The sequence below is a fragment of the Panthera pardus genome, unplaced genomic scaffold, assembly GCF_024362965.1.
Source record: "Panthera pardus isolate Hobbes unplaced genomic scaffold, ASM2436296v1 HiC_scaffold_2, whole genome shotgun sequence".
Lineage (NCBI taxonomy): Eukaryota > Metazoa > Chordata > Mammalia > Carnivora > Felidae > Panthera > Panthera pardus.
In genome coordinates, this window is record NW_026526765.1 from 120,475,209 (window position 1) to 120,500,864 (window position 25,656).

The window sequence follows — 25,656 nt, forward strand, 5'->3', positions numbered from 1 at the left end:
AACCTAGAATTCTTTTAAGGCCCTATAAGTTTTTTTGTGGTTAGATAGAAAGTTCAGACTTGAGACTAAACGGTCTGATCTTTTCTTGAGATCCTTCAAGTCCATGATATTGCCTTCAAAGAAGTAAGGAAGTATTTTCTACAAGATGGAAAAAAGGCTGGGTCTGGTTTTTTTCCTTTAATTAAAAAAAAAAAAAGTTCATTTATTTTGAGAGAGAGAGGGCGTGGGGGAGGGGCAGACAGAGAGGAGAGGGGGAATCCAAAGCAGCCCCAGCGGCACTGCGAGCACAGATTTCACAACTGTGAGATCATGACCTGAGCCAAAGTCAGGATTCGGACGCTTAACCGACTGACCCACCCTGGCTCCCCTGGGTCTGCTTTAACCAAGCAGCCTAGTTTGAACCCACTTAAAATCCATTTAGGTTCTTGGTTTAGCCTCTCTGTTAATACCTGAAAGACCTCACCTACTAATTAGGTCCCATGATAGCATGTTTCCACTAGAGGTTCCCAAGAAGGAACTGGCCTGGGATTCAATCAACAAACATGCAGAGAACAATGATTATGTGGAGGCATTTGCTAAGTGCAAGGCCTAGAAAAAACAGGCACAGCTTTTGTTCCAGAGCTGCAGAGACTAATGAAGGAGACAGTCAGGTAACCTTAGTTACATTATATTCATTCACTCATTCAACAAATATTTATCAAGGGCCCATTAGATGCCAGGCATTCTGCCAGGCACTGAGAGACCATGGTAAGCAAGACAGATTGGTTTGTACTATTGTGGAGCTGACAGTCCAGTCATAAAGGGAGACATTAATTAAATAATCACAAGAATGAATGTGTAATTAAAAAATGAAGTAAGAGCTCTGAGGAAATGTTAAACGGTCCTTTGAGAACTGGAGGAACCTGACCCAGTTAAGGAAAGTCAGGAAAGTCTTCCTTGTGGAATTGGCAACTGAACTAAGGCTTGAACAAAACGTAGGAGTTAACCAGGCAAGGAGGGTAGAGGGAAAGAAAGAAAGAGCGCTCTAGAGAGAGGGAGCAGTGTAGGCAAAGATCATAGGGCGAAAAGGGACACAATGGTTTCAAGCAAATGGAAGGCCAGTTTGGGTAGAGAACATGGTGGAAAAGGAGGCAGGGGAGGAAGCCAGGGCTAGTCCTCAGAGCCCTGCAGGTAGAATTTTTTTTTTAAGTAAATGTTAACTTTTATTTATTTTATTTTGTTTGTAATTGAAATGTAATTGACACACAATATTATGTTAGTTTCAAGTGTACAACATAGTGACTCAACATTATATACATTACAAAGAGATACGGATAAGGCCTTAGTCTTTATTCTGAGAGCAATGGGAAACCAGTGAATGATATAGGTGGGAAACATACACGGGAATTATACCCAGTGCTTCCATAGGGTAAAAGAAATGCTGCTGTGGGAGCATTAGGAAATCAACTCAAACATAAACTGGTGTGTGTGGTGTGGCAGAAGAAAAGGGAGGTTAGGGCTGGGGGATGTATCCAAATCAACTTTCTGAAAGAGAAATATCTGAGATGAATTTTTGAAGGGTGAGTATGACCTAGTCAGGCCATGGTAGAAGGTGGAGGGAGTAAGGGAGAGAGAACGCTGGTCGGTGAATGTGAGAGTGTGTGTGTGTTGGGGGGGGGGGGGGCGGGGGAGTTACAAGAAGAACAGGCCAATAAGAGATAAGGCAACAGAGTTAGGCAGGGACCTGATGATGAATGCCTCACAGGTCACGGTAGAGTCTGGGTTTTATCCTGATGGCAGCAGAGAACCCAGTGACGCAAAGATCTTCAGCAGGAGAATGATGATTAGACTCATGCCTTCGAAAGGATATTAGTAGTGGAATCAAAAGTGGGTTGGAAGGTTGCAGAGGTGAAGAAGACAGATGCCGTTTGCCTGCCTTAGCAGCCCAGGTGAGACAAGGTGTTCCATCTGTGGTGAGCAGCCATAGTGAGGATGGAGAATAGAGGATGACTTTAAGAGACATTAAAAAGGTACAGTTGAAAGGGTTTTGTCACTAATGGGACGCATAGGAGTGATTTCTACTCTCCCCACAGAATAGTCTGAACAAAATGGATTCTTCTACTTGTGTTGAGTCTTGCTTTATGACCTGGTACACCGTCGGTTTACAAAAATGTTCTATGCATCCTTGAGAAGAATAGTGTTCACTAACTGTTGGATGCAGGGTTCCCTGATATGTTCACTCAATTAAACTTGTTAATTGTGCGTTTTGATCTGCAACTTTATTAATATTTTTTGTCAGTTTGCTTTATCATTTATGACAGAAAGGTATTAAAATCTCCCACCATCGTGGTGGATTTGCCAAGTTCTTTATATTTTTGTGAATTTTTGTTTCATATAGCTTGAGGCTATGAGGCTATGTCATTAACTATACACAAGTTTAAAGTTTTTATATCTTTCTGTTTAATTATTCTACTTATCATTATGCAGTGATCCCTTTTATCCTTGATCACTCTTTTTGCCTTAGACCTAGTTTCTATGATATTAATATAGCCATACCAACTTTTAATTTTTGTTAAGATTGGTCTGGTATCTATTTTTCATCCTTTTGATTTTAACCTTTCTGCCCTTACATTTTAAACATGTCTTTTATAATCAGAGCATAGGTGAAATTTTTTTAAATCCAGTAGCAAGGTGCCTGGGTAGCTCAGTTGGTTAAAGCGTCTGACTCTTGATTTTGGCTCAGGTCATGATCTCATGGTTTGTGAGACCGAGCCCCACATCAGGCTCTGCACTGACAGCATGGAGCCTGCTTAGGATTCTCTCTCTCCTTTTCTCTCTCCGCTCCTCCCCAGCTGGTGCTTGCTCTCTCTCTCTCTTTCTCAAAATAAGTAAATAAACATAAAAAAATCCAGTAGCTAGTAAATTTAGTCCACTTACATTTATTGTGAATATAAATATATTTGGATTGATTTCTGCCACCTAATTTTGAGTACTATTTTTGATTTTCTATTCTTTTTCTAGATTATTTTGGATAAGTACAGATTTTTTTCACCTCATTTCCCCTATTCTTACCAGTTGCTGGTTGGAATCACTGCATTCTATTTCTTTTCTTTTAGTGGTCAATCTTTTTTTTTATTGAAAATATTTTAATGGCTATTATTTATTTTTGAGAGAGAGAGAGAACAAAGAGAGAAACAGGGGAGGGGCAGAGAGATAGTGAGCAACATAGAATCCAAAGCAGTCTCCAGGCTCTGAGCTGTCAGCACAGAGCCCCACACAGTGTTTGAACTCACAGACCACGAGATCATGACCTGAGCCGGAATCAGATGCCTAACCAACTGAGCTACCCAGGTGCCTGTAATTTTTTAAAAGTTTATTTATTTATTTTGATAGGGAGAGAAAGAGAGTGAGAGAGAGAGAGGGAGAGAGCATGAGTGGGGGAGGGCTGGAGAAAGAGGGAGAGAGAAAGAATACCAAACAGACTCCATGCTGTCAGCACAGAGCCCAACGTGGGTGGGGCTCCAACTCATGAACCGTGAGATCATGACCTAAGCTAAGATCAAGAGTCAGATGCTAAACTGAGAGAGCCACCCAGGTGCCCCTTTTTAGTGGTTACTCTTAACATTTAACATGCATATGTGACTCAATAAAATAAAATGTAAGATTAATTAACATCTCTAAGAGTTAATGCTTCTGGGTGATGCCACTGATGGAGACAGGGAGCAAGAACTTAGAGCCTATTTGGAACCAAAGGTGAGACCTATTTTACATACGCTTGGTCAGAGGACACTTATCCAATCATCATCTTGACAGATGCCTATACATCTACCTTTGGTAGCATTACACATTTGGTAGAATATTTGTAAAATATTCCCTTTCATGGGTATTCTGCATTACTTAAGCAGTGACAGGGGTTAAAAATTTAAAAAAACCCTGGGCGCCTGGGTGGCTCAGTCAGTTAAGTGGCCGACTTCATGTCATGATCTCACCGTCTGTGGGTTCAAGCCCCACGTCACGCTCTGTGCTGATAGCTCAGAGCCCGGAGCCTGTTTCAGATTCTGTGTCTCCCTCTCTATCTGCTCTTCCCCACAACTGCCTTTCCTGGATCCTTAGAACCCTAAATTTTTCCTGTTAGTTTAGTTTCCAGGGCCGAACTGAACACACATGTCTCCTAAATCGGGGACTTGATAAGTGTCCCTTCAACAACTCTTGATGAGCTGAGAACTGAGTCTGAAATGGCCTGGATTCTCTCTTACATAACCATAGCTTACCTTTACTTCCTTCATCCCCTCTGCTACGTTTGTGGCTTAAATGATGGAGGAAAGAGCTTAACCAATTTCTCCCAAATATGAGAGAGAATGAAAACTTCTATTTTCATTCCAATTGAAAAATTATTTTAAACACAGCATTCAGTGGCAGCTGACCTAGACCACACCAGGCTTCAACTAGTTCAACATAACCAGTGACTCACATCTCCTATAGGTCACATCACATTTTTCTAAGTGCTGTTATGAATACTGTGAAAGATTATTAACCTTTCAGACATGTGTCAGTTTAGGTTCTCTTTGAGTGGTTACAGCTGACAAAATATGCCAGCCTTACCACGGATGTTCTAATACGCTTCGTGTTGCCCTTACTTTGGTGTCACTGATAAGTCAAGAGAATCTTCCGGCTTTTCCCCTAAGTCTCACCAGTGCCCCGAATCTCAAAGGGCTGGGCTTAGCACACAGCGATGACAAGAAGTCCACTGGGCTTGATTTTTTCCATGTCCCAACAAATATACACAGATATACCCCTGACAGCCAACAAAAAGAGAATAATAACAAGAAGCAAAATTTATAAATTTCCATTAGGCTTAATGCCTGATTTCATGTAGTTAATGGACTCATTTATTAGAGCAATTTGTGAAAACCCCCAAGGGCCCACGAAGGCTGTTGCTTAATGGTTTTATCATGTCATAAATTTCTTTTATCCCTATCTTCTAACAAATCCTGAAGAGGCAAGGAAATTAGGACTAACGACTGCCTCAAATGTAGGTAAATTGTAAATAGAGCCAATAAATACATAAATAAATAAATAAATAAGGCCTTTTTGTGCCTCTGGGGTTTCCTTCAGCAACAAAAAGAGATTTTACTTTTTGTATGTTTCAGCTCATTCAAAGATCCCACTGCCACAGACTATCAGCCTCAGGTTGACTCAAAGCTTATTTTCAGGAGTTAACATGTCCTCCCTTTAGGTTTCCAGATATGGATGTGAACTGCAGGGTCATGGGAGCAATCTGAAGTTAGTACAGCCACCCCCACTACTGTCCCTCTTACTGGTGGTGGGGGTCGGGGGGGAGCAGGCAAAGAGCAGAATCGTGGCTTTATAACAGCAGATGGCACTGTGATGGAAAGGAAGGGACACCTGAGGGCCTGCTGGTCTCTGGCCGAGGTTGCTAATCTGGGGAGAGCTTCACAGTGGTGAAGTCTACGCTGCGTGGCTTATACACACATGAGCACATGAGCATGGGACAATCCTTGGCCACGGCTGCTGCCTCTACCCACAGGAGCCTTCTGCTGTATCTGTTCCCGTTCATCCCAAAGGGCTGGAAGCACGAATGCAAATGGATACAGCCAAATCTATACCCAACACTTAGACAACAACTTAACGGAGACTCCCCGCCGGTGCTGGATCTAGAAGGGAAGCCATCCTTCACTTGCACCTGATGCACAGTCAGGGGCCCATGGAGACCTACACTTGAGGAAACCCAGGGACAACAAGAAACAAAAGTCCATCCCCCGAAGACTGACAACATGAATGGCTATTTGTACAGTTAAATGGCAAATATATATCCACCAGTATATAATTATTTTCTCCTGTACCAAATTAAGTAGACAACTTAGCAAGTGCTTGCGGGGAGAAAAGGAACAAAAAAATCTTTTTTATCTCTTGGCTGTACTTGAAGGAACGGGGAACTGATCACCGTCGCATGTCAATGGAGACGTGACGGGTGAGGATGTCAAAGCTGGAAAGAGCTAAAGAGCTTTCTATCAAAAGGGGATCCAGAAGCGAGTGGAATGAGAGGGAGATTAAGAAGCTGGGTGAAGAAGGGCTGAGCAGAAAAAGACAGAGAGACGTGAGAGGGAGAGAGAGAGAGGTAGGCCCAGAGATGTAGAGGCTTGTGGATGAATAAGAAGGGTTTGGAAGAGAGAATGTGGGTTTGGAAAGCAAAAGCAAGGTGCCACGGGAGGTAAAGTGTGTGGATGTAAGTAACATTTTCAATCTGTTACTGTATTATCTGAAATGAGCTGGACAGAGTTTCGCCACAGGTGAAGAGGATATTTGAGATGGCCTGACTTTAAACATAGTTTATATAGTGTATGCAAAATTCCCTTTGGGGGTACTCAGAGAGACGGCAAACCATGGCTGGAAGTGGGGACAGTAACGAGCTCACGTGAGTACAGACTGGAAAACACGTACCACAGATGTTAAAATGCCTGGAGCAAAAGAAACAATGAGATGCTTCCAGCATGAACCCCAATTCCAAAGTCACCAGGACCAATTACTCAAATTGTTGTCTCAATTTATGATGGAATTGCCTTCCACATGAGCAACTCTATGAGGTTGCTCTGGGGATGGATGGATGGATGGATGGATGGATGGATGGATGGTTACTTCAGGGGATGCGGGAGGCTGGCAGGCCTTCCGCGAAGTTCACGGTGTTCCCTGGTGATGTAGGGTCTCCTGGGAAATGAGGAGATGCCTGGAGTCCCACTGTAAGGTTGACAGGGACAAAAGTGGAGGGTGTTGGTGGTGATAGCCAATATCTGGATCACAAACGAATAACGTAACGAATAATGAACTCATGGGGGCAGATGTATGTGCCAGACCGTGGGTAAAAATCCCACTTCTGGCAATGACACTGCAATATCAGTGAAGTCACTTCACCTTTTCCTGGTGTTAGGGGCGAATGATGGCTTTGTTTCAACACACCCCTTTTGAGGCTCAGCTCCCACCACCCAGTAGGCGTTGACCTTGGATGGGCCATCGAATGTCTATAAGCTCTGGTGTCATTTTACAAAAAAATGGGGATAATGAGTGTCTGTCTCAAAGAGTAATAATGAAGGTTATAGGAGTTACCTTATAGCCCGGATTACAAGTTAATGTTAATGGTGATGATCACTACCATTATGAGGCCACTCAATAATCAGTGTGTGCAATCAGGACCTACTCACACTTGTAAGGAAGTTCCCGCACTAGTTCCCCGGCTCTTTTTCGCCTCTTCCTTGTGTGTCCTTGGAATCACCAGCGCTTTATTCTTCTAAATGGTGGGACAAGTAGATGTTTTAAAATTCTGTTTATTAGTTTGGCTTTAAAAAAATCTTCTTAATTTATTTATTTTTTTTAAATTTTTTTTAACGTTTATTTATTTTTGAGACAGAGAGAGACAGAGCATGAATGGGGGAGGGACAGAGAGAGAGGGAGACACAGAATCGGAAGCAGGCTCCAGGCTCTGAGCCATCAGCCCAGAGCCTGACGCGGGGCTCGAACTCACAGACCGCGAGATCATGACCTGAGCTGAAGTTGGACACTCAACCGACTGAGCCACCCAGGCGCCCCTTCTTAATTTATTTTTAAGAGCAGGAGAGACAGAGCGTGAACAGGGAAGGGGCAGAGAGAGAGAGAGGGAGACACAGAATCCAGACCAGGCTCCAGGCTCTGAACTGTCAGCACAGAGCCTGACGTGGGGCTTGAACCCACGAACCGTGAGATCATGACCTGAGCAGAAGTCAGAGGCTTAACTGACTGAGCCACCCAGACGCCCCTATTAGTTTGGCCTTTTAAAACTTAGATTCATGTCACTGGGTGTTTTAACACTGATACTATAAGTCTCTCTATAGTGGGTGTATACAATCTTAGAGGATTATAATGTGCAATATGATGGTTTCTGTGTCACACTAAGTATGTCTCATTAGCAAATACTTAAAATGAAGCTGGCTTTTGTACAAGAGCCAGACCTACCTTCTCTATGTGACATGAGAATGTATGGAAACCTGAGGAAGCAGGCAATCACTGGCAGAACCTCCAAAAGATCTGTCTCATAAAGTTTCCTTTGGGACAGTGTCTGCCCTTCAAAATCCCGCATAACACCCCCAAGTGTTTGTTCCCTGGTTCTAGTTCTGTTCCCACCAGCAAATCCAGAATTTGCCATTACAGGTGAACCCTTGGCCGTCTCTATTGCGGGCGGTCTGAGGGCCCTTCCGTACCTTTTCCTACAGGTCCCGAACAGTCAGGCTATCTGAGCTATCTGCGTACACGGGGCAGGCAGTCCCCAGCCCACACAGTGGGAGGAGGAGAGCAAAACCTCAGTGCCGGCCTCTCGGCTTTTGTGGGTTTCAGCCAGAACCCAGGTGTTATTTTAGTACAACTTCAGTGTTTAATTTGAGGATGTGTGTGGATCAGGAGGGACCAAAACATTATTTTTTTTTTTCCCCTTGGCCAAATGATTAAATTTGAAGTTCTAAAAAATGCATGGCTTTGTCCAAAGCCGTGGCCAATTGGGAAGTAAGAAATGTCCTGAAAATCCCTCCCATGCCAGAGACCTTTCTTCCTTAACCACTGCCCACCGCACAGACCCGTTTGCTGTGGGCATCGCCTGGGCAGTTTGTGGTTTACTAACCGAGCAGGGGCCCCGTGCCCCGAGGCTCTCCTTCCCGTCTCGGAAGGGGACGCAGCACCTTGGCTGGTGGGACACTCTATAGGGTTGTCTAATTTCTTACAGCCTTGAAAGCACACCCTAAGCAGCAGCCGCTGAGCCATGGCTGAAGGGGAAATCACAACCTTCACGGCCCTGACGGAGAAGTTCAATCTGCCTCCAGGGAATTACAAGAAACCCAAACTCCTCTACTGTAGCAACGGGGGCCACTTCCTGAGGATCCTTCCAGATGGCACAGTGGATGGGACGAGGGACAGGAGCGACCAGCACAGTAAGCACCCATTTCTCTTGTAGCCCCAGACCTTCCTGGTGTCTTTCTTAGTCAAGGACGCGAGAAGGGAGGATATCTGGGTACGGGTACCCTTTTCTCCAAGGTTCTGTTCAGGCAGGGTGACATAAATGTGCACAGGGCCTAGGTGTGGAAAATAAGGAGCTGTGAGAGCTACAGCCTACCTAAAGGGGTCCTATTTCAAGACCGTAAAAGGATGGCCTGTTGACCTCATACAACTGCTTTGAGATCAGATGTGGCTGCCAGTGTTCGGCTCTTCGGGGTTTCTGTAATTTAGTGAAGAAAGGCCTGGCCCCCAAGGCCGGTTAGGACCCTGCCTGCTCTACGACAGGAAGGGCCACCTGGGGCAGGGGCAGTCAACCCCACACACAGACGCGGGCTCAGTTTCATGGGAACGGACTCTCCAGGTTATGTTTCCACTGAGCTTGATTTGTGAGATCCTAGTTCATAATCACAGTCTTACACATCATAAATTATGCAGCTTTCGCTCTGCAGATCATGCAGATGTGGTTGTGGTAACCGGGAGAGGTAAAGTCATTCTCCAGACCTTAGAGAAACTGGAGAGCGGGAACAGCTAAAGCCAAATGCTGAGCATCTCTTCTGGGCTTTCCTGCCAGCTTAGCTCTCGGATGGTGCTGATAAATGGAGGTATGACTTTAGAGAAATGAGTCTTCCTGACTATCTAAGGATAAAAATCTTTCCCTTCTGCTTTAGTACTTCTTGCGGTGAGTGGTGTGCATGTTTGATATTAGGTGCCTGCGTCCTGCTGTGATGTTAGCAGGGATTCCCTGAGCATCCCTGAAGCATTAGCTGTTGGAGAGACGCCAAAAGCCAGATCTAGTTCCTGCGTAGAGGGTCAGCGATCTAACGGGTAAAACACACTGTGAATCAAGGGAAGAAAGGCATAGAGGAAACCAGGAGGTGCATAATCACAGCCCAGGTAGAAAGTAAGGTTCTGCAGAACTAGCTTTAAAACAGAATGCAAAATACTGGCTTTGATGTGATGGTTTATGTACCAGAGAGTCTTCATGATTCATGTAATATGTGCCAAAGGCTGCAGGCCGTAAGCACAGATGACCACCTCAGTGGTGCTCATGCTACTCTCAGATGCAAAGGTCATGGGGTTGGAAGCCAGCACTTATGGACCAGAAGGCATTGTCTCTTCCTTCCCAACCACCAGGCAGACCCTTGAGATAAAGAGTAAGGAAACTGATGTTGAGGCCTGCACCCGCAGGATTAGATTTTTGAGGGGTTTTGTTTTGGTGGTTTGTCGTCAAATAGGCCTAGCGAATGCCTTATATTTGATGAAAACGAGGCACCAGAGTGAGTCAAAAAAGACTCTACTTAGTATGTCAAACGTATGTATAAGTAACATTTACTGCAAACAAATGGACTTAGACTGTAGTCCACTGTGTGAGGCAAGCTATAGAATTCACGTGATCTGCCCCACACAGCACAGGGAAAGAAGCTTTAATTCCTCTGGGTTTTTTTTTTTTTTTAAGTTTATTTATTTATTTTGAGAGAGAGGGAGAGAAAGCACGCTCAAGTTGGGGAGGGGCAGAGAGAGAGAACCCCAAGCAGGCTCTGCACCGTCTGCGTGGAGCCCAACATGGGGCTCGAACCCACGCACCATGAGATCATGACCTGAGCAGAAATCAAGAGTCGGACACTTAACCTACTGAGCCATCCAGGCGCCTCATAATTCCTCTGGGGTTTTAAATGTTTCTGATAAATCTTACCCGTTTTCTGAACCAATGGGGATGCTCTCTGGTGCTCAGAATCCCAAGGGAAAGACAACCATGATGATGTATTCCTCAGGGTTAGGCTGGCTTTTCTGGGAAATCTTGAAATCTCAGAAAACAAGATGCAACAATTAGGACTTATTCCAAGTACTGGAATTTTAGTACAAATGGCATGCGACTTCACTGTTGTCATCCATCATTAGCATTATGGATTGCATTCTGGGCATGTAACATGGGGACAACTTCTGAATGTGCTCTGAGTTCAGCCGCCTGACCTACGATGTCAGGAACCCTTGGAATGTAGCACAAGAAAATGGGAGGCATGTGTGAGGAGGGCGACTTCCAGGCAATGCTGGGTCGACTCTTTGCCAAGTGAACTTGGGCTAGTTACGTAAGCTTTCTGGCCTCCCTTTTCTCACTTGTAAAATAAGAATAATATTACTTGCCTCCCAGGTTCCTTGGGAGGATAAAATGAGATAATCTAAGGAAAGTGGCTGGCACAGTGCGTGGCTCAGGGTAACAGCTCAGCACACGGCGGTCACTATTGCTGCTGTTTTCATCACCGTCATTGGGACTTCCAGATACTCAACCCACAGCATGTGGAAATACAGTATAACATTTGAGGACCTTCCTTTCATCACTTCTATAACATTGTCTCCCAGGAAGGCCAATGGTCTAGATTCCGGTTTTGATTCAAGGTCTCTCTGGCAAAATGCAGAGTTGTGTTGGCCTATTTATTTACTCTAGAACTAAGAACAAGGACTAAGGAGGACAGAAATCAGAGTACGTGGGGTGAGTAAGCAGAAATCCATCCCTGTACCTGTCAATGCCTGAAGAATGGGATAATCCACATAACTCTCTGAAGAGACTTAGGGGGGCCTAGATTTAGAGTCAGAAAGCGTGGATTCATATTCCCACGCTGTCAGGAGCAGTACTAAACAATGACCATTCTCTGCAGTTTGCATAAAATGCTCTGCAAAATAAATGTCAAGTCCCTCAACCCAAGGACCCTTCCAACCATCCTCTCCTGTCTAGAAATTTAGATGTCTCCAGGGTTCCCAACTGTGTAATCTTGGGGAAAATATTGAGACTCAGCTTCCTCACCCATGGAATGGGAATAAAATCACTTGTGTGCCTGACAAGGCTGAAAAGTCCTTCAGGCAAGAGGACTCCCTGGTGTGGATATACCCACTGGGTGTGGTTCTGTCGCCCTCTACTGCCCAGTGGCGGTACTGACACAGTCCATCTTCATGCCAAGGGTTATTCTGAATCAATTTGATCAATCTGGACAGGCAGGGTTGGACAGAGTGGGATGACCCTGGCTAAATAATTAGCAAAGATACTCCCTCCCATTAGTTTGAACATGACTAGACACTGTGGTCACAGGTATAGAGCTATACTCTAAGACTTCCATTGGAAAGAATATTTCTAAAAGCCAATCAAATATTGAAACAAATCTACATAAATCATACAAAATAGAACCATATGCCTTCCAGCTGTACAAGGTAAAAAATAGCCCTTTTCATAGCTTCTCTTTGTCCCCATTCAGCGGATCTGCCCTGGGAAAAATTGGGATATTTTCAAAACTTATCTTCTTCCTACCTCCAGGAGAGTAAATTTCCAAGTACCTGACACAAACCCTTTCTTGGAGTGGCATAAACCTACAAAGGATGCTTGTGCACAGGCCAGTGTAATGTAGCTCTGAGTAAACTGTCCCCACTGGTGGGAATCTCTGGCCCATAGAGAAGATGCTTTTGGTTTATCCCATTACAACTCCTCAAATCATGGTCGTAGGCAATCATCACTATAGGCTGTGAACATCTGTTACACTGCCATTCTAGGCAAGCCAGGCACAGAATAAAAGCTGCAGACCATGAGACAAGGGAAGGGACATTAAATTGTAGGAAGATCCATGGGGACTCCCTGCGATTTTCTTTGGAAGATGAGCAGAGTGGTGTCACCAGGAGAGGGAGGATCCTGGAGGGAACAGGCACAGAGAAGGATGACCGGTTCCATTTCAGACACAGGACATTTGAGGAGTGCCTTGTACCATGCGTATCTCCTTGTATTTGTTTGTGTGATTAGTGAATGGTTTTCTCCCCAACTGAGCTCCCTGAAGATGGGACTTTGTCTCCTACAGCTCAACACTGCAATTTTGCATCCAGTATGTTGAATGGCATTTGGTATAGTGCCCAATAAATATTAATTTGAGGAGTGAATGCATTGTATTGGTGGCAGATAAATTCAAATTCGACAATATATTCAGTAAATACCTATTGAGCTCGTGATATATGCCAGGCATTGTGTTAGATTCTTTTTTTTAATTTTTTTTTTTTTACATTTATTTATTTTTGACAGACAGAGAGAGACAGAGCACGAATGGGGGAGGAGCAGAGAGGGAGACACAGAATCCCAAGCAGGCCTCAGGCTCTGAGCTGTCAGCACAGAACCCGATACGGGGCTCAGACTCACAGACCGTGAGATCATGACCTGAGCCAAATTGGACCCTTAACCAACTGAGCCACCCAGGGCCCCGCATTATGTTAGATTCGTTCATTTCCACTTAACCCACAGGTTATGAATTGTCATCACTCTGCAAACACTGAGTTAACAGGACCTGTGACCAGCTAGTAACTGGGAAGGGTTGTCACAGATCCATAGCTTCTTCTTCCAAGACTAAGTCTCTTTCCACATACCACTACCACCATTGACATCAATACCGTGATGGTGGTTTTGCCCCACAAACTGATCAAATAAACATACTGGATTCGCAAAGCCTGCCGTGTGGGTCAGATAGGTGTAGATGTAGGTCCCTGTCTACTAATTCCTTGTCACCGTGGGGAAGTTACTTCCCCACATGCCTCAGTTTCATTTTTTTTTAATTTTTTTTTTAATGTTTATTTATTTTTGAGACAGAGAGAGACAGAGCATGAACAGGGGAGGGGCAGAGAGAGAGGGAGACACAGAATCGGAAGCAGGCTCCAGGCTCTGAGCCATCAGCCCAGAGCCCAACGCGGGGCTCAAACTCACGGACCGCGAGATCGTGACCTGAGCTCAAGTTGGACGCTTAACTGACTGAGCCACCCAGGCGCCCCAATTTCTTCATTTTAAAAACAAGGATGACAGAAGTTCCCATGTCACAGGAAAGTAGGAAGCTCAAAAATGTTATACACACTGCCAGGCACACAGTAGGTGCTCAAAAAATGTTATTTATCACCCTCATCATCCCTAGGCTTATTTGACCCTCCTCCTGGCTTACTTGACCCCTAGGCTTACTTGACCTTCCTCCTTACTTGACCTTACCTTTCTTCATCTCTGTGTCACTGGGACTACCTAGGTTTGGAACAATCAAGGGCTGGCATGTAGGAAAAATGTGCCCAGCGCCTGGCCCAGCAAGGCCTGCCCTGTCTAACTTCTCTGGCAGAGTGTGCTGTCTTGGGCAAAGCAAGGAGGGGCTCCATGTTTGATTCTGCTCTTTCTGCTGGAGTCTCCTCTCAGGCGAAGGGGGACATGACTTGTTCCCCGATGGGATGAATATCTACACCAGTAACTGGAGAAGAACAATAAGCTCACGAGCATCCCCAATCTGCTGCCTTCTGTGGCCAACGGCCCCTGGCCTCCCCAAGCACACAGGAGGGCTGTGTGAGGAGCAAGATTACTGGCAGTGCTCACCACACAAATGGAAATGTTCCTGAGCAAAGTGTGTGCCAATCAAATATTTATAAATCAAACCACATCCTAAAGGCACTAAGGGAGTTCACCGGTCAAAGGAATCCTACTTTGCAGCCCTTTAGAAAGGGCAGACTCCTCTAGGGTGCAATCCCTCCTGCCTCCTTGTACTGGGGCAGTACAGACTTCCGGTTTCTAGTTTACTATGACTCGGCACCTGATGGTAAAGGCACTTTGTTCCCCACCAGCTGGGGCTGAAAGTCAAGACGGCTTTCAAATCACCAAGGTGGGCAGAGCTGGGCCCTGGTGCCAAAGCCAGAGAGCAGGGCAGGTCTTCGGGCAGAAAAACTCCCCTCTGTGGGGTATTCCCATCTTGGTGGGATGTGATGCCAGAGGGATCCCTGCCCCTCTCCTCCCACTCACTCCTTATCTGGTTATACAGAAGAGATTTTTCTAGATAACCTTTTTTTTTTTTTTTTTTTTTTTTAAATATCACACAGTCCATGGACTAGATCAAAATTTTCCAGGCACCTTTTTTTCAGTCCCAAAGCAGAAGCAGACACCTTTACACATTCTAAGAAAAGTCTTTTTCATATATATATATATATATATATATATATATATATATATATTCCAGACCACTGGAATTTTTTTTTCCACAAGCTCAATTTCTTTTTCTTCTCCATCTCTCTCTAATGCTTTAGGGGGCCCAGCTTGTGGCTACATTTTAATTATAAATGCCATTGACATAAAACAACCTCACCGAGTTCTGAATGAGGCTGACCTCACTTTGGGTAAACACAGCAGAGGACGGGAAGTCTCCAACCCAGAATAAACCAGGCACGTAATCTCTTTTGGCCTCTCTTTGGAGAGCAGAGGTGGAAAGCAGGCTTAAAGGCCACAGACATGCTACCAAAGCAGAAAGGACCTCCCTCTGCACTCATTTGTCTCCCATACACACCAGCTGTAATCTTATCTTGAAAAATTCCTAGGAAGACATTTGCTGGGATTAGCACTGGGTGTTATACGGAGGGGATAAATCACTGGATTCTACTCCTAAAATCATTATTGCACCATACGCTAACTTGGATGTCATTTTAAAATTAATTAATTGAAAACTAAAATAAAAATAAAACTTCCTAGGGCAGGACAGGAAGATGCCAGGACGGCTTGGGGCTTGGAACCATGGTGCAGTGCCCCAAAGCTCCCTGATCTTGGCAGTGGCAGGCTCCTAATACCTCTTCTGTCTTTCTCTTCTTGGAAAGTAAGAATCATGTGGATCTAACGTAAATAAACTACTGCTAAGAGCTAATGGAAGGCACTGGGGAGAAGAGAAAACCAGAGATATAGCTCTGCAGAAAAAAAGGTAGACTGCCTAGTTGGGGGCTAGCATATCCACCCAAAAGCTCTGGGTTCATCTTTACACAGGCTCCCAGTAAAGATCCGTGAAGGGGTCCAAACTATAAACACAGGGCAGGGAGGAGCATGATCCATGAAGATGGAAATGACATTTAAGTATTAAAAAACATTTTTTTTTCTGTTTATTCATTACCTGAGAGAGAGAGAGAGGGAGAGAGCATGAGTGGGGGAGGAGCAGAGAGAGAGGAAGACACAGAATCTGAAGCAGGCTCCAGGCTCTGAGCTGTCAGCACAGATTCGGACACGGGGCTCGAATTCATGAACCACGAGCTCATGACCAGAGCCAAAGTCAGATGCCTAACCAACTGAGCCACCCAGGCTCCCCTGACATCTATTTTTGATAAACAGGCCATTCCCAAACCAGCACTCCCTAATGGATTCCTAGTAAAGAAGACATGATGGTCACAAATCCACCAAGCTAACATTTACGACCTTCTTTTAGGACATTTTTTACAATGCTTTATAAATGTGAATTTCTCTAAGAAACGTATTTCTAGAGTATGTTTCAAAAAATTGCTGGCAAGCGGGGGCAGAGAAGAGGCTGGCTGGGGATAGAGAAGGCAAGAGCCCCAGGCAGGGGTAGGGCCTCTGTGCTTGTGCGGGCCCTGGGGGCTGTGTGAACTGGTGGCCGTAACAAAGAAATTTAAAAATAAATAAATAAAATAAAATAACAAATTAAAAAAATATTTTTTAAATGTTTATTTATTTTTGAGAGACAGAGCATGAGTGGGGGAGTGGCAGAGAGAGAGAGAAAGACACAGAATCTTAAGAGGCTTCAGGCTCTGAGCTGTCAGCACAGAGCCGACGCGGGGCTCGAACTCACGAACCGCGAGATCACGACCCGAGCCGAAGTCGGACGCTCAACGGACTGAGCCACCCAGGCGCCCCCCAAAATTTTTTTAATTAAGAACTGCTTCCATTTCTTCTGCTAGTGCAGAAGTTCCTATTCCCATTTTGGAAGTATGGAATAATACATACTCTATGGATGAAATGACTTGTCCCATTTTTTGAAAAGTCCTTGCCCCTTCATCCTTGGGATGTGTGAGAGCCAAGGACCTTCCTGTTACAGACTACAAGTCCTAAATTCCCCGCATGGGATAAAGAAAAGTGTTCCTTCCCTTTTGCTCAGGTGTTAGTTAACCTGGTGCAATGTGGCAGAAAAGGAAACTGAGCAGAGAATGTGTGGCCCTAGAGGCCCCTCAGCCCTGTCCTGCCTTATCAGCTTTTCTGGCTCCCTGTCAACCGTCAAGGGAGTCACCTTCATGGATACCTACGTTCAGGTCTACATGGTGCTTGGCTCAAGCCTGAGCTGGGTCGTAAGGCACAGCAGGGCTCATCAGGGGCATGGAATCTTGGCCAGCTCTGAGTATTTACCCATTGTGCTGAGCCTCATCCATCAACTACTGCTCCAGAAAGGAGTGAGCCACGATCAGCAGCAGCCCCATCAACCAAACTGAGCCAGGGTCACCCACTGGCTGTTCTTGCCTCAGAATTAGGTTTGTTGGGGCACCTGGGTGACTCAGTTGGTTAAACATCCAACATGGGCTCAGGTCATGATCTCCCAGTTCATGAGTTTGAGCCCCACATCAGGCTCTGGGCTGACAGCTCAGAGCCCGGAACCTGCTTCGGATTCTGTGTCTCCCTTTCTCTCTGTGCCTCTCCCCTGCTCATGCTCTGTCTCTCAAAAATGAATAAACATTAAACAATTTTTTTCAAATTAAAAAAAAAAAAAGAATTGTGTTTGTAAAGAAATGAAGAGCTAGGACAAAGGAGAAGTTCCTCCCACCAGCAGTCCCCAGACTTGGCCCTTCTTCTCATCCTCCTCATGGCAGCAACTGGTATGAATTTGGTCTGAATCTAATGCACACTTTCCTATCTTACTCCCTATATATTCATGAGCTATGCACATTGTTTTGTGTTTTTTACAGAATTTCTTCAAGGATTTACTAGAAATATGCTTTTGCAATGTGCTGTTTTCAGCACACATTACTTTCAGCTTTTTGCATCTACCCCATCCATAGGCATATCTGCTCTATCTGATAATACCTAATACCCATGCATGAGACAGAGTCTCTGTTGTAGTTGTGTAGTTGCACTCTGTGTAGTTGCACTTGTGTTCGTTTTGAGCTCAAAAGCGAGTGGGGGGAGGGGTTCTGTGGTGTGGCTTTATCATTTCAGGGTCTGAACCCCGAGGCTCCTGCAGTAGGGTCGGTGTGTGGCACGGGGCACGGTCCCCAGCACGCAACGGACAGGCTGGTGCGCGCGTGTTGACTGAGAGCCTTTCCAGGCCCCTGGCCCTGCTCCGAGGGGGAGGAGCCTCCGCTTCAGCCGGGCTGTGGGGCTGGCCCCTCCCTCCTTGAGAGTACCCCTCTCTCATACGCCCCCTTCCCGCTCCCCTCCTCAGCAGCAGCTGCGGGAGACTGTAAGTTTAGAAAACTGGAATGAAGTCACCCTGGGGAGCTGGACGCCTCGTCGGTTACACGAGCGGCCCCGGCTGGGTGTTACTCCTTCCTGCCAGGCCTGCTCGCAGAGGATATATGTTTAGGAAACTTCGCCAGAAAGAAATCCAGTGAAAATGAGCTATGAAACTTGGACATCCTGGAGAAATAATATTTACAGAGGAAACTCTTGAGACGAACTCTCACCAGTGCAGCAACCCTGGTGTGGGGGCTCACGGCCGAGGACTGCGTCCCCGTGCCAAGCAGCCCTGGCTCGTGTTTACCTCCGTGAGGCCCTCACGCGGCCAAGATGGGAGTCCAAAGTCGACTCTACCTACCCCCACAGAAAGACAAATGCAGGCTATGTAAGCCGCAGAACACAAATGAACTAGGAAGTGAAAAGCTTTTTGAAAATCCTCCTTGATGATACTGATGTGTCAGTGTTTAGGTCCATCATGTGTAACCCATGTACCACTGTGAGGGGGAGTTGATAACCGGCGCTACACGTGTGTGACGGCAGGGGGTACATGGGAAATCACTGTACCTTCTCTTCATTTTTGCTGTGAACCGAAAACTGCTTTAAAATATAAAGTCTATCTTAAAAAAAAAAAACTTCCTTGATTACCCAAAAGGACCTGCCCTATGGGATTCCTGTAGCATCTAGAATGTGTTTGACTCAATACCTACACATATGGGTGGTAGGTGGAAAACAGCCCCAGGCAACTAACATCATTCCCTTCGTAGCTACAAATGGGATCCTGGATGACCATCTGCCATCTTGTACGTCTTGTTTGAACATAAGTGGGTGCAAGAAAGGGAATTTGGCTGGATTTGGACCCATCTTCCCCATCACTGGGTCCCAAGGTGTTGTATGAAAGAGAAGAAAAAGCAGGATACTTGAAATACTCAAAGCTGGGCTCTGGTCACGATTTTTTTCCTGATTATAAGTATAATGTTGAGTAAAATATGCTTTCAGCAAGCTTCGGTCTCCTCACCTGTAGGACAAAGCCACTGCCATCTTCCAACAGGGAATGCTGTAAGAAGCAATGAGGTCACCGTAGCTCGGTGGAAATGACAGTAATGGTCCTCGGCACTCTCCATATATTAGATCATTTAATCCTCAAAACAACTCCATGAAGCAGGTACTATCATTATGCATAAGGTAACAGAGCTGAATAATTTGACCAATGATCACATATCGTAGCCAAGCCAGAATTGCAATTCATGTAGTTTGATTCTGGAACCCGCGCTGCAATTTTATACTATTTATACCAGGATAGAAACTACCACAATGCCTGGCACATTATAGGTGATCAATACACAGTTAGTTCCTTCCTTTTGTCTCTCTTAAACATACAGGATTATGCTGATAAATTGACAGAAAAATGTATGTACAACTTCTATGAAAGCCATCAAGTCCAATGAAAATACAGGGTACTAAAAAAAAAACAGTTTTATTGAAATATGAAACCCTATACCTCCCAACCATAATGCCCCCTTTGCTCTCTCCACCTTCCTCCTCAGCTCCTGCCTATCACTAATCTATGTCCTGTCTCTCTGGGTCTGTCCATTCAGGAACTTTCATTTAAACAGAATCATAAAATAAGTGGTCCTTTGTGACCAGCTTCTCTCACTGAGCCTGTTGTCAAGGTTCATCCACATTGTAGCACGTATCAGTACTTGATTCCCTTTTACAGCCACACACTATTCTGTTGTGTGCATCATTGCTATTAAAGGCATTTACTTGCTTCATAGACTGTTAGAGCTGGGGAAAAACTTTAGAGACTGAATATAAACCCTACCCATGTTACTGATAAAGAGACTGTGGCCTTGAGATGAAGGAGCCTCACCAAGGTCACCCAGCTGGCTGGTAGAAGAGCCTGTAAAGCTCTCTGCTTGGTCCCTCTTACTTCACTCCACAAAGCATGACTGGAAACATAATTCAAAGTGCACGGCTTATTGATGATGAACCAGTAGGATCATCTCTGCAGATATTAGCCTAACATCATTCATTCGGCACACACATGTTGGCTGAACCGTTGTGCAGGGCACTGTGTGACACGCTGGAGACCTACGGGGAACAGGCCAGAGAAGATCCCTGCCCTTTTCGCCAGGTATACACTCTCCTGGGGAGGCAGAAATAAACCAGTAAACTGTTGAATGGCAAAAATAACTGTACGCTGTATAAAGTGCCATGAAGGAAACAAACAAAGGACTAAGCCAGATGATCATGTGAAGATCATAAGGTGGCATTGGCAGGGGCAGTGGGTGGAGGGTCTCTGTACAGACAGTCATAGGGGATTTGGGCGGAAAAGGCCTCTCCAAGTTGGGAGCATTTAGGCTGGGGCCTGGAGGAGGAGAAGGGCCAATTTCGTCAATATTGGGAGGAAGAAGGTGCCAGACAAAGGGTAGAATACACGCAAGAATCCTGAGGCAGGAAACAGCTTGATGTGTTGGGAGAGCTAAGTGAGTGGGGCAAGGTGAGTGAGTGAGTGAGTGTGTGGTGTGGTATGAGGCTAGAGGGGAGGCCCCAGTCAGGATGGAGGCCTTTTGGCCCGTTCTATCATGACTACCCTCTCTGAGTAACCCATGTCAGAAGGACCCGTGGGAAAGGAGATCAGTAGCTTCCAGTTTCCTTCCAGTGGATTAGATAAACTCCACTGACCACAGGAAGCTACAGGAGACCGAGTCTCTGTAGCAAACACCTCCAAAGACAAGAGAACTGCATCTTGGGTAAGGGTGATGGAACTATGTATCACTCTTGGGATGAATCATAAGATAGAGAAAACAGAGGGAAATGAGAAAATACAGACATATTAATAAGGAAGTGGTTAAATGGTTATGGTATAGCCACATGGTAGAACACAATTCAAGTGGCAAAAAGAACATGGTTAACTCTTTCAGTACTGAACTGGAAAGCTCTCCAGTTAATTTCTAAGCAAACAGACAAGCAAAACAAAACAAGGTATATAGTTGTATGTATATCATACCATTTATGTAAAAAAAAAAAACAAAACAAAACAAACAAGAAAGGCAGGAAAGATAACACGGAGTTGCTCATATATACCTAAGATCTCTCTAGAAGGATACACATAAAATATATCTAGGAAGGTTTACTTGTTTGTCTCTGTCTTCCCCCACCCCCTGAGAATGAACGTATCCTTGGAAGGAGAAGGGTCTCATCCATCCTGTTTACCACTGTATCCCCGTCAGTTGCAAGTGAAGGCTGGGGGGTAGAGGCAACGGAAGGGAGAGTCCTCAAAGTCTCCTCTTACACGGTTTCCAGGTTTGACGCATGGGAATGTATTTCTTATTCAAAGAAATTAAATAAAACATGAAAACAAAGAAAAGGCAATGAGGAGTCCCCATCTGCTGACCAAACCCCAGTGTTCCTTCCAGCCCACCCTGCCTCTCAGCCCCTGAGTAAGCTGACCTTTAGGGAGGTCAGTCCTCCTGGAGAACTGGGTGCTCACTGGTCCTTAGGCAGGTTTCACTCCTAACGATGGTTGTTGACAGTCTAGTGGCCAAAGAAATTGTCCAGGGAGTTCAGAATTAATTCTGATTCTCAAATGCTAGCCATCAAAGGATCTCTCCCTCCAGAACTACCATGGGAAGAATGACCAAATGAATAATTATTGAATGGGTATCACACTCTAGTTAGTTGTCCAGCAGTGGGCAAATCTCCTCTGGGGTATCAATCGGTGTAAATGGGGAGACTAACTCAGAGGAACTCATGTCCTTGCCTTCAACCTCACAGTTTCTCAACCTCAGCACTACTGACCTTCTGAGATGAATAATTTCTTGTTGTGGGGGCTGCCCTGTGCATCGCAAAATGTGTCATAACATCCTTGGCCTCTACAACCAGACGCCAGTACCATCACCCTCACTGCAGCCAGCACAACCAAAAATGTCTCTGGACATGGTCAACTGTCGCTTGACGAACGAAATCACCCCAGGGTGAGAACCACTGTTCCCATCCCTGCATTCCCAGGCAACTGCTTTGTCTTCCCAATGAGAAGCTGGCGTTCCCCTCTGCCTCTATCCCAGCTGGGCCGCCACAGAGGCTGGGAGTTGACTGAACTTCACTGTGGGAGAGTTCCCTGAGTTTCAGATGCACCAACCAATCCAACTTCCTGGGAAAACCCTCTGTATGGCAAGCTAGCGGGATCAGATTTTTTTCATAACAATCTGTCCACGAGAAGCTCCCATGCCTAACAGGCTGGGGCTATAAAAAGGCACCCCCAAAGCAGGCTGATAATTGAAGGAGTACATACTCAGGCTGGCCAACTGCCCACTCTACAGCACCTAGGAAAGCGAATGTCGTTCCTCCTATGGTTATTTCCTGCCAGGGGACAGAGACAGAGGAAGTGCATGAGGGGTCATTGTGTAACAAACAGGGGGATGGTGGGCACGCCTGCCGTCATCTCTCCTTCTCTCAAGAACATAATTCCCAAAGGACAGCTTTCTTTGGAGGGCAAAGAAAAAGGAACTGTATTTCAATGTTTTGATTAATTTGAGGCTCATCCTTGAGGGCACTGCAAAATGAATGAGCAGAATTTTCCATGGCTAACTGTCCTGGCCGCCAGGTCCTATCGCCAAAGCTTTAGTGTTTATTTACTTTTGCTCGTGTTATTTTTATTTCAGTTCAGCTGCAGCTCAGTGCGGAAAGCGTGGGGGAGGTGTATATAAAGAGTACCGAGACTGGCCAGTACTTGGCCATGGACACCGACGGGCTTTTGTACGGCTCAGTAAGTATGAGGCTGACATGCTTCCAGACACGGCCAGGGTTGGAGGTTTCCAGAAATCTTGTTACGTTGAGTGATGCAAAGTGTAAAGCAGCAATTAGTCTCTGTTTGTTATTTTTTCCAGCAAGATTCCCACCCTCTACCCTGCTTTATTTTAGGCTCAGACATGAAAGAGCTTCTTGTGATATTCTCTCAAAATACTCGAATGAATTATCACGGAGACACAGAGGAGACATTGACTGAAATTTTAGTAACGCACCAGTCAGTCATTTCAGAATACCTATTCCCATTTCATTCATTCACTCCAAACATGTTTCTGGAGCACCACCACACTCTCTATGCTTTTCACAAAAATTATCAAGCCCGGACTCTAGCATGGGATACGTCATCCAACAAACACGTATTGAGTGCCTCCTGTGTCTAAGTATGAAGGGCTGTGAAGACAAATGAGCCACGTCCCTGTTCTTGAGAAGCACGGTCTGAGAGTTTATTCAGTAGCTAAAAATCCTCAACATCTTCTGCTCCCTCTCTCTCCTGGTTGATGTTTTATACAGGTTTGACTCAGTACATACTGATCTTTGTGAGAAAAGAATAGAAACAGACAATCTGATTTTGCCCCTCGTGGTGCCTTTGGTAAAATATCTCAATGGAAAGAGAACTAAAGCCAATGGACCTAAGTTTTGAAATTATTTCTCAATTTCAATGATCCTCTCTCTTTATCCTAACAACTGATCATTGAGACTTGGCCAGACTCCTTTTTTTCCCTTTTGTAGATGTCTACAAAAAGGCAGTAGTAGGAGGGGGTTGGTCTGAGGCTCCCTTTAACTTAAATCAAATTGCCAACTGGCAGCAGGCACAGAAAACTGTCTCCCAAAGCTGTAACTTCAGCCAGGGTTTGGGATGCAAATATAGTGTGGTATTTCACGCTGCCTGCTACAAGTCAGGAGCAGTGGGCCACCTCCTGTAGCCTGTTTGCTGAAATCTGTATCAAATGGGACAACTTTAAAGAGTTTGGAGCTAGACTTTGACTGCTACATGGAAGCACATTTTTCTTTTTATTCATTCATTCATTTGAGAAAGAGAGAGAGCACAAGTGGGGGAGAGGGGCAGATGGGGGGAGGGGAGAAAGAAAGAGAGAGAGAGAGAGAGAGAGAGAGAGAGAGAATCTCTCAAGCAGGCTCCATACTCAGTGCAGAGCCCAATGTAGGACTCAATCCCAGGACTGTGGGATCATGACCCAAGCCAAAATCAAGAGTCAGATGCTCAACAGACTGAGCCACCCAGGTGGCCCTTGAAGTAGATTTTTCTTAAAGGTGGTTCTTCCAGTTGGTAATAAAATCAGTCAACCAACCAACCAATCACTGAATCTTGGACTCACAACTGAATCTCAATTCTCTGCAACTTCAGCAAGTTACTTACCCACTCTGAGACTTGTCTAAAATAAGGATAGTAATGGATGGTCACTACCACACACAGGGGTTAAGAGGGGTCAGAGAGACAATGCACAGAACCCACCCACCAATGTTGCTGGCAAATGGGGGAGGTGCTTCATCAGTGAGAGCTAGAAGACAAATAATAAGTTTATAAATCCCTTATCCTCATTATTTCCTAGGTTATATTTACAGTTTATGGCTTTTCCTCTTTTAAATACATTTTGATGCTTATTATAACCTTCTTTTATTTGTATAAAAATATTGAGGAAGAACACCCAAACCCAATTTCCTCTAGGCTCCCATCATAGTCCTGGCCATCACTGTGCTTCACCTGAAATATTGAGGGTAATCTTAATATATTATGCCTAATAATTGATATACTTCTCCATTAATAAATTACAATTTCTAAAATATCTCAGAGCTCTACCTCATGCTCTCAGGCAGTTTTAGGTATTAATCCATCTTGATACAAATGTTTATGTCTGTGGAAAGGACATATTATTTTTAAAACTAATGAAATATTTTCTATTAATCATGAAAGGTTATATAAAATAATGACATATTTTAGATTTCACAATGAAAGGATACATATATATCAAAACATTAATGCATTTATCTCTAAGGGTAATAAGTAGCCAATTTTATAATATGTGAATGCCTTCCTGTATTTCCCAAATTTCCTACAGTGGATATATGTCACCCAAATAGTTGAGGGGAAAACAGCATGCTAAAATATAAAAAAAGAAAATAATTTTTAAAATAGTCATGAATCAACTGTGCATCTCCAGGCTGCTGGCAATGCACCAAGTGCTTAACAACCCCTGACAAATCCTGGTGGGGTTGGGCTGGAGCATCTCCGAGCTGGCCTGCTGACTCAGCCTGTGACTCAGCCATTCTGAGTGTGTCGACCGCTCTAGTTCAATGGAGACATCAGGTGAGGGACGTGGCCACCCTCAGCTTCGTCACAGAACACAGGCCTGATGCCCACTGAGGGGTGTCATGGGGTACCCTCCCTACAGGGGAGCAGGCAACCCACACAGGTCCAAAACTTCCTACCTCCTCCCACACCTGACACTGTGCAGCAAACACTAACGTCTGGATATATTCCTCTAGAGGCAGCAGAGTCACCCAGTTAAATATTACAACTATGTCCCGTCTTATTCTAAAATGACCCAAAGTGTCTCACCCAGTTGTCAATGCCCTAGACTGCAAATGAATAAGAAGCAGGAAGCTTCCTGTTACGT

At 44.9% G+C, this 25,656-nt stretch overlaps 1 protein-coding gene and 1 long non-coding RNA gene across 10 annotated transcripts in view; one reads left to right on the forward strand and one right to left on the reverse strand.

Moving 5' to 3' along the window:
* Positions 1-25,656, reverse strand: part of LOC109252230 (uncharacterized) — a 340,134-nt gene that overhangs the window by 61,685 nt on the left and 252,793 nt on the right. For all 3 annotated transcript variants that reach the window (XR_002073895.2, XR_008423863.1, XR_002073893.2), the window contains exons 4-5: positions 10,706-10,817; positions 7,197-7,282 (exon numbers count right to left, since the gene is read on the reverse strand). This is a non-coding gene — a long non-coding RNA (uncharacterized LOC109252230). The remainder of the gene's footprint in view (positions 1-7,196; positions 7,283-10,705; positions 10,818-25,656) is intronic.
* The window catches only part of FGF1 (fibroblast growth factor 1), a 68,877-nt gene that overhangs the window by 38,467 nt on the left and 4,754 nt on the right, over positions 1-25,656 (forward strand). For 3 of the 7 annotated variants that reach the window (XM_019424557.2, XM_053907389.1, XM_019424555.2), the window contains exons 2-3: positions 8,744-8,948; positions 22,879-22,982. In XM_019424557.2, coding sequence (XP_019280102.1) covers positions 8,780-8,948; positions 22,879-22,982 — 273 coding nt within the window. In that variant the 5' untranslated portion in view covers positions 8,744-8,779. Of the gene's footprint in view, positions 1-1,817; positions 1,929-8,484; positions 8,949-22,878; positions 22,983-25,656 lie in introns of those variants that run through there. The other 4 variants (XM_019424556.2, XM_053907390.1, XM_019424553.2 and 1 more) reach the window with 4 other exon arrangements.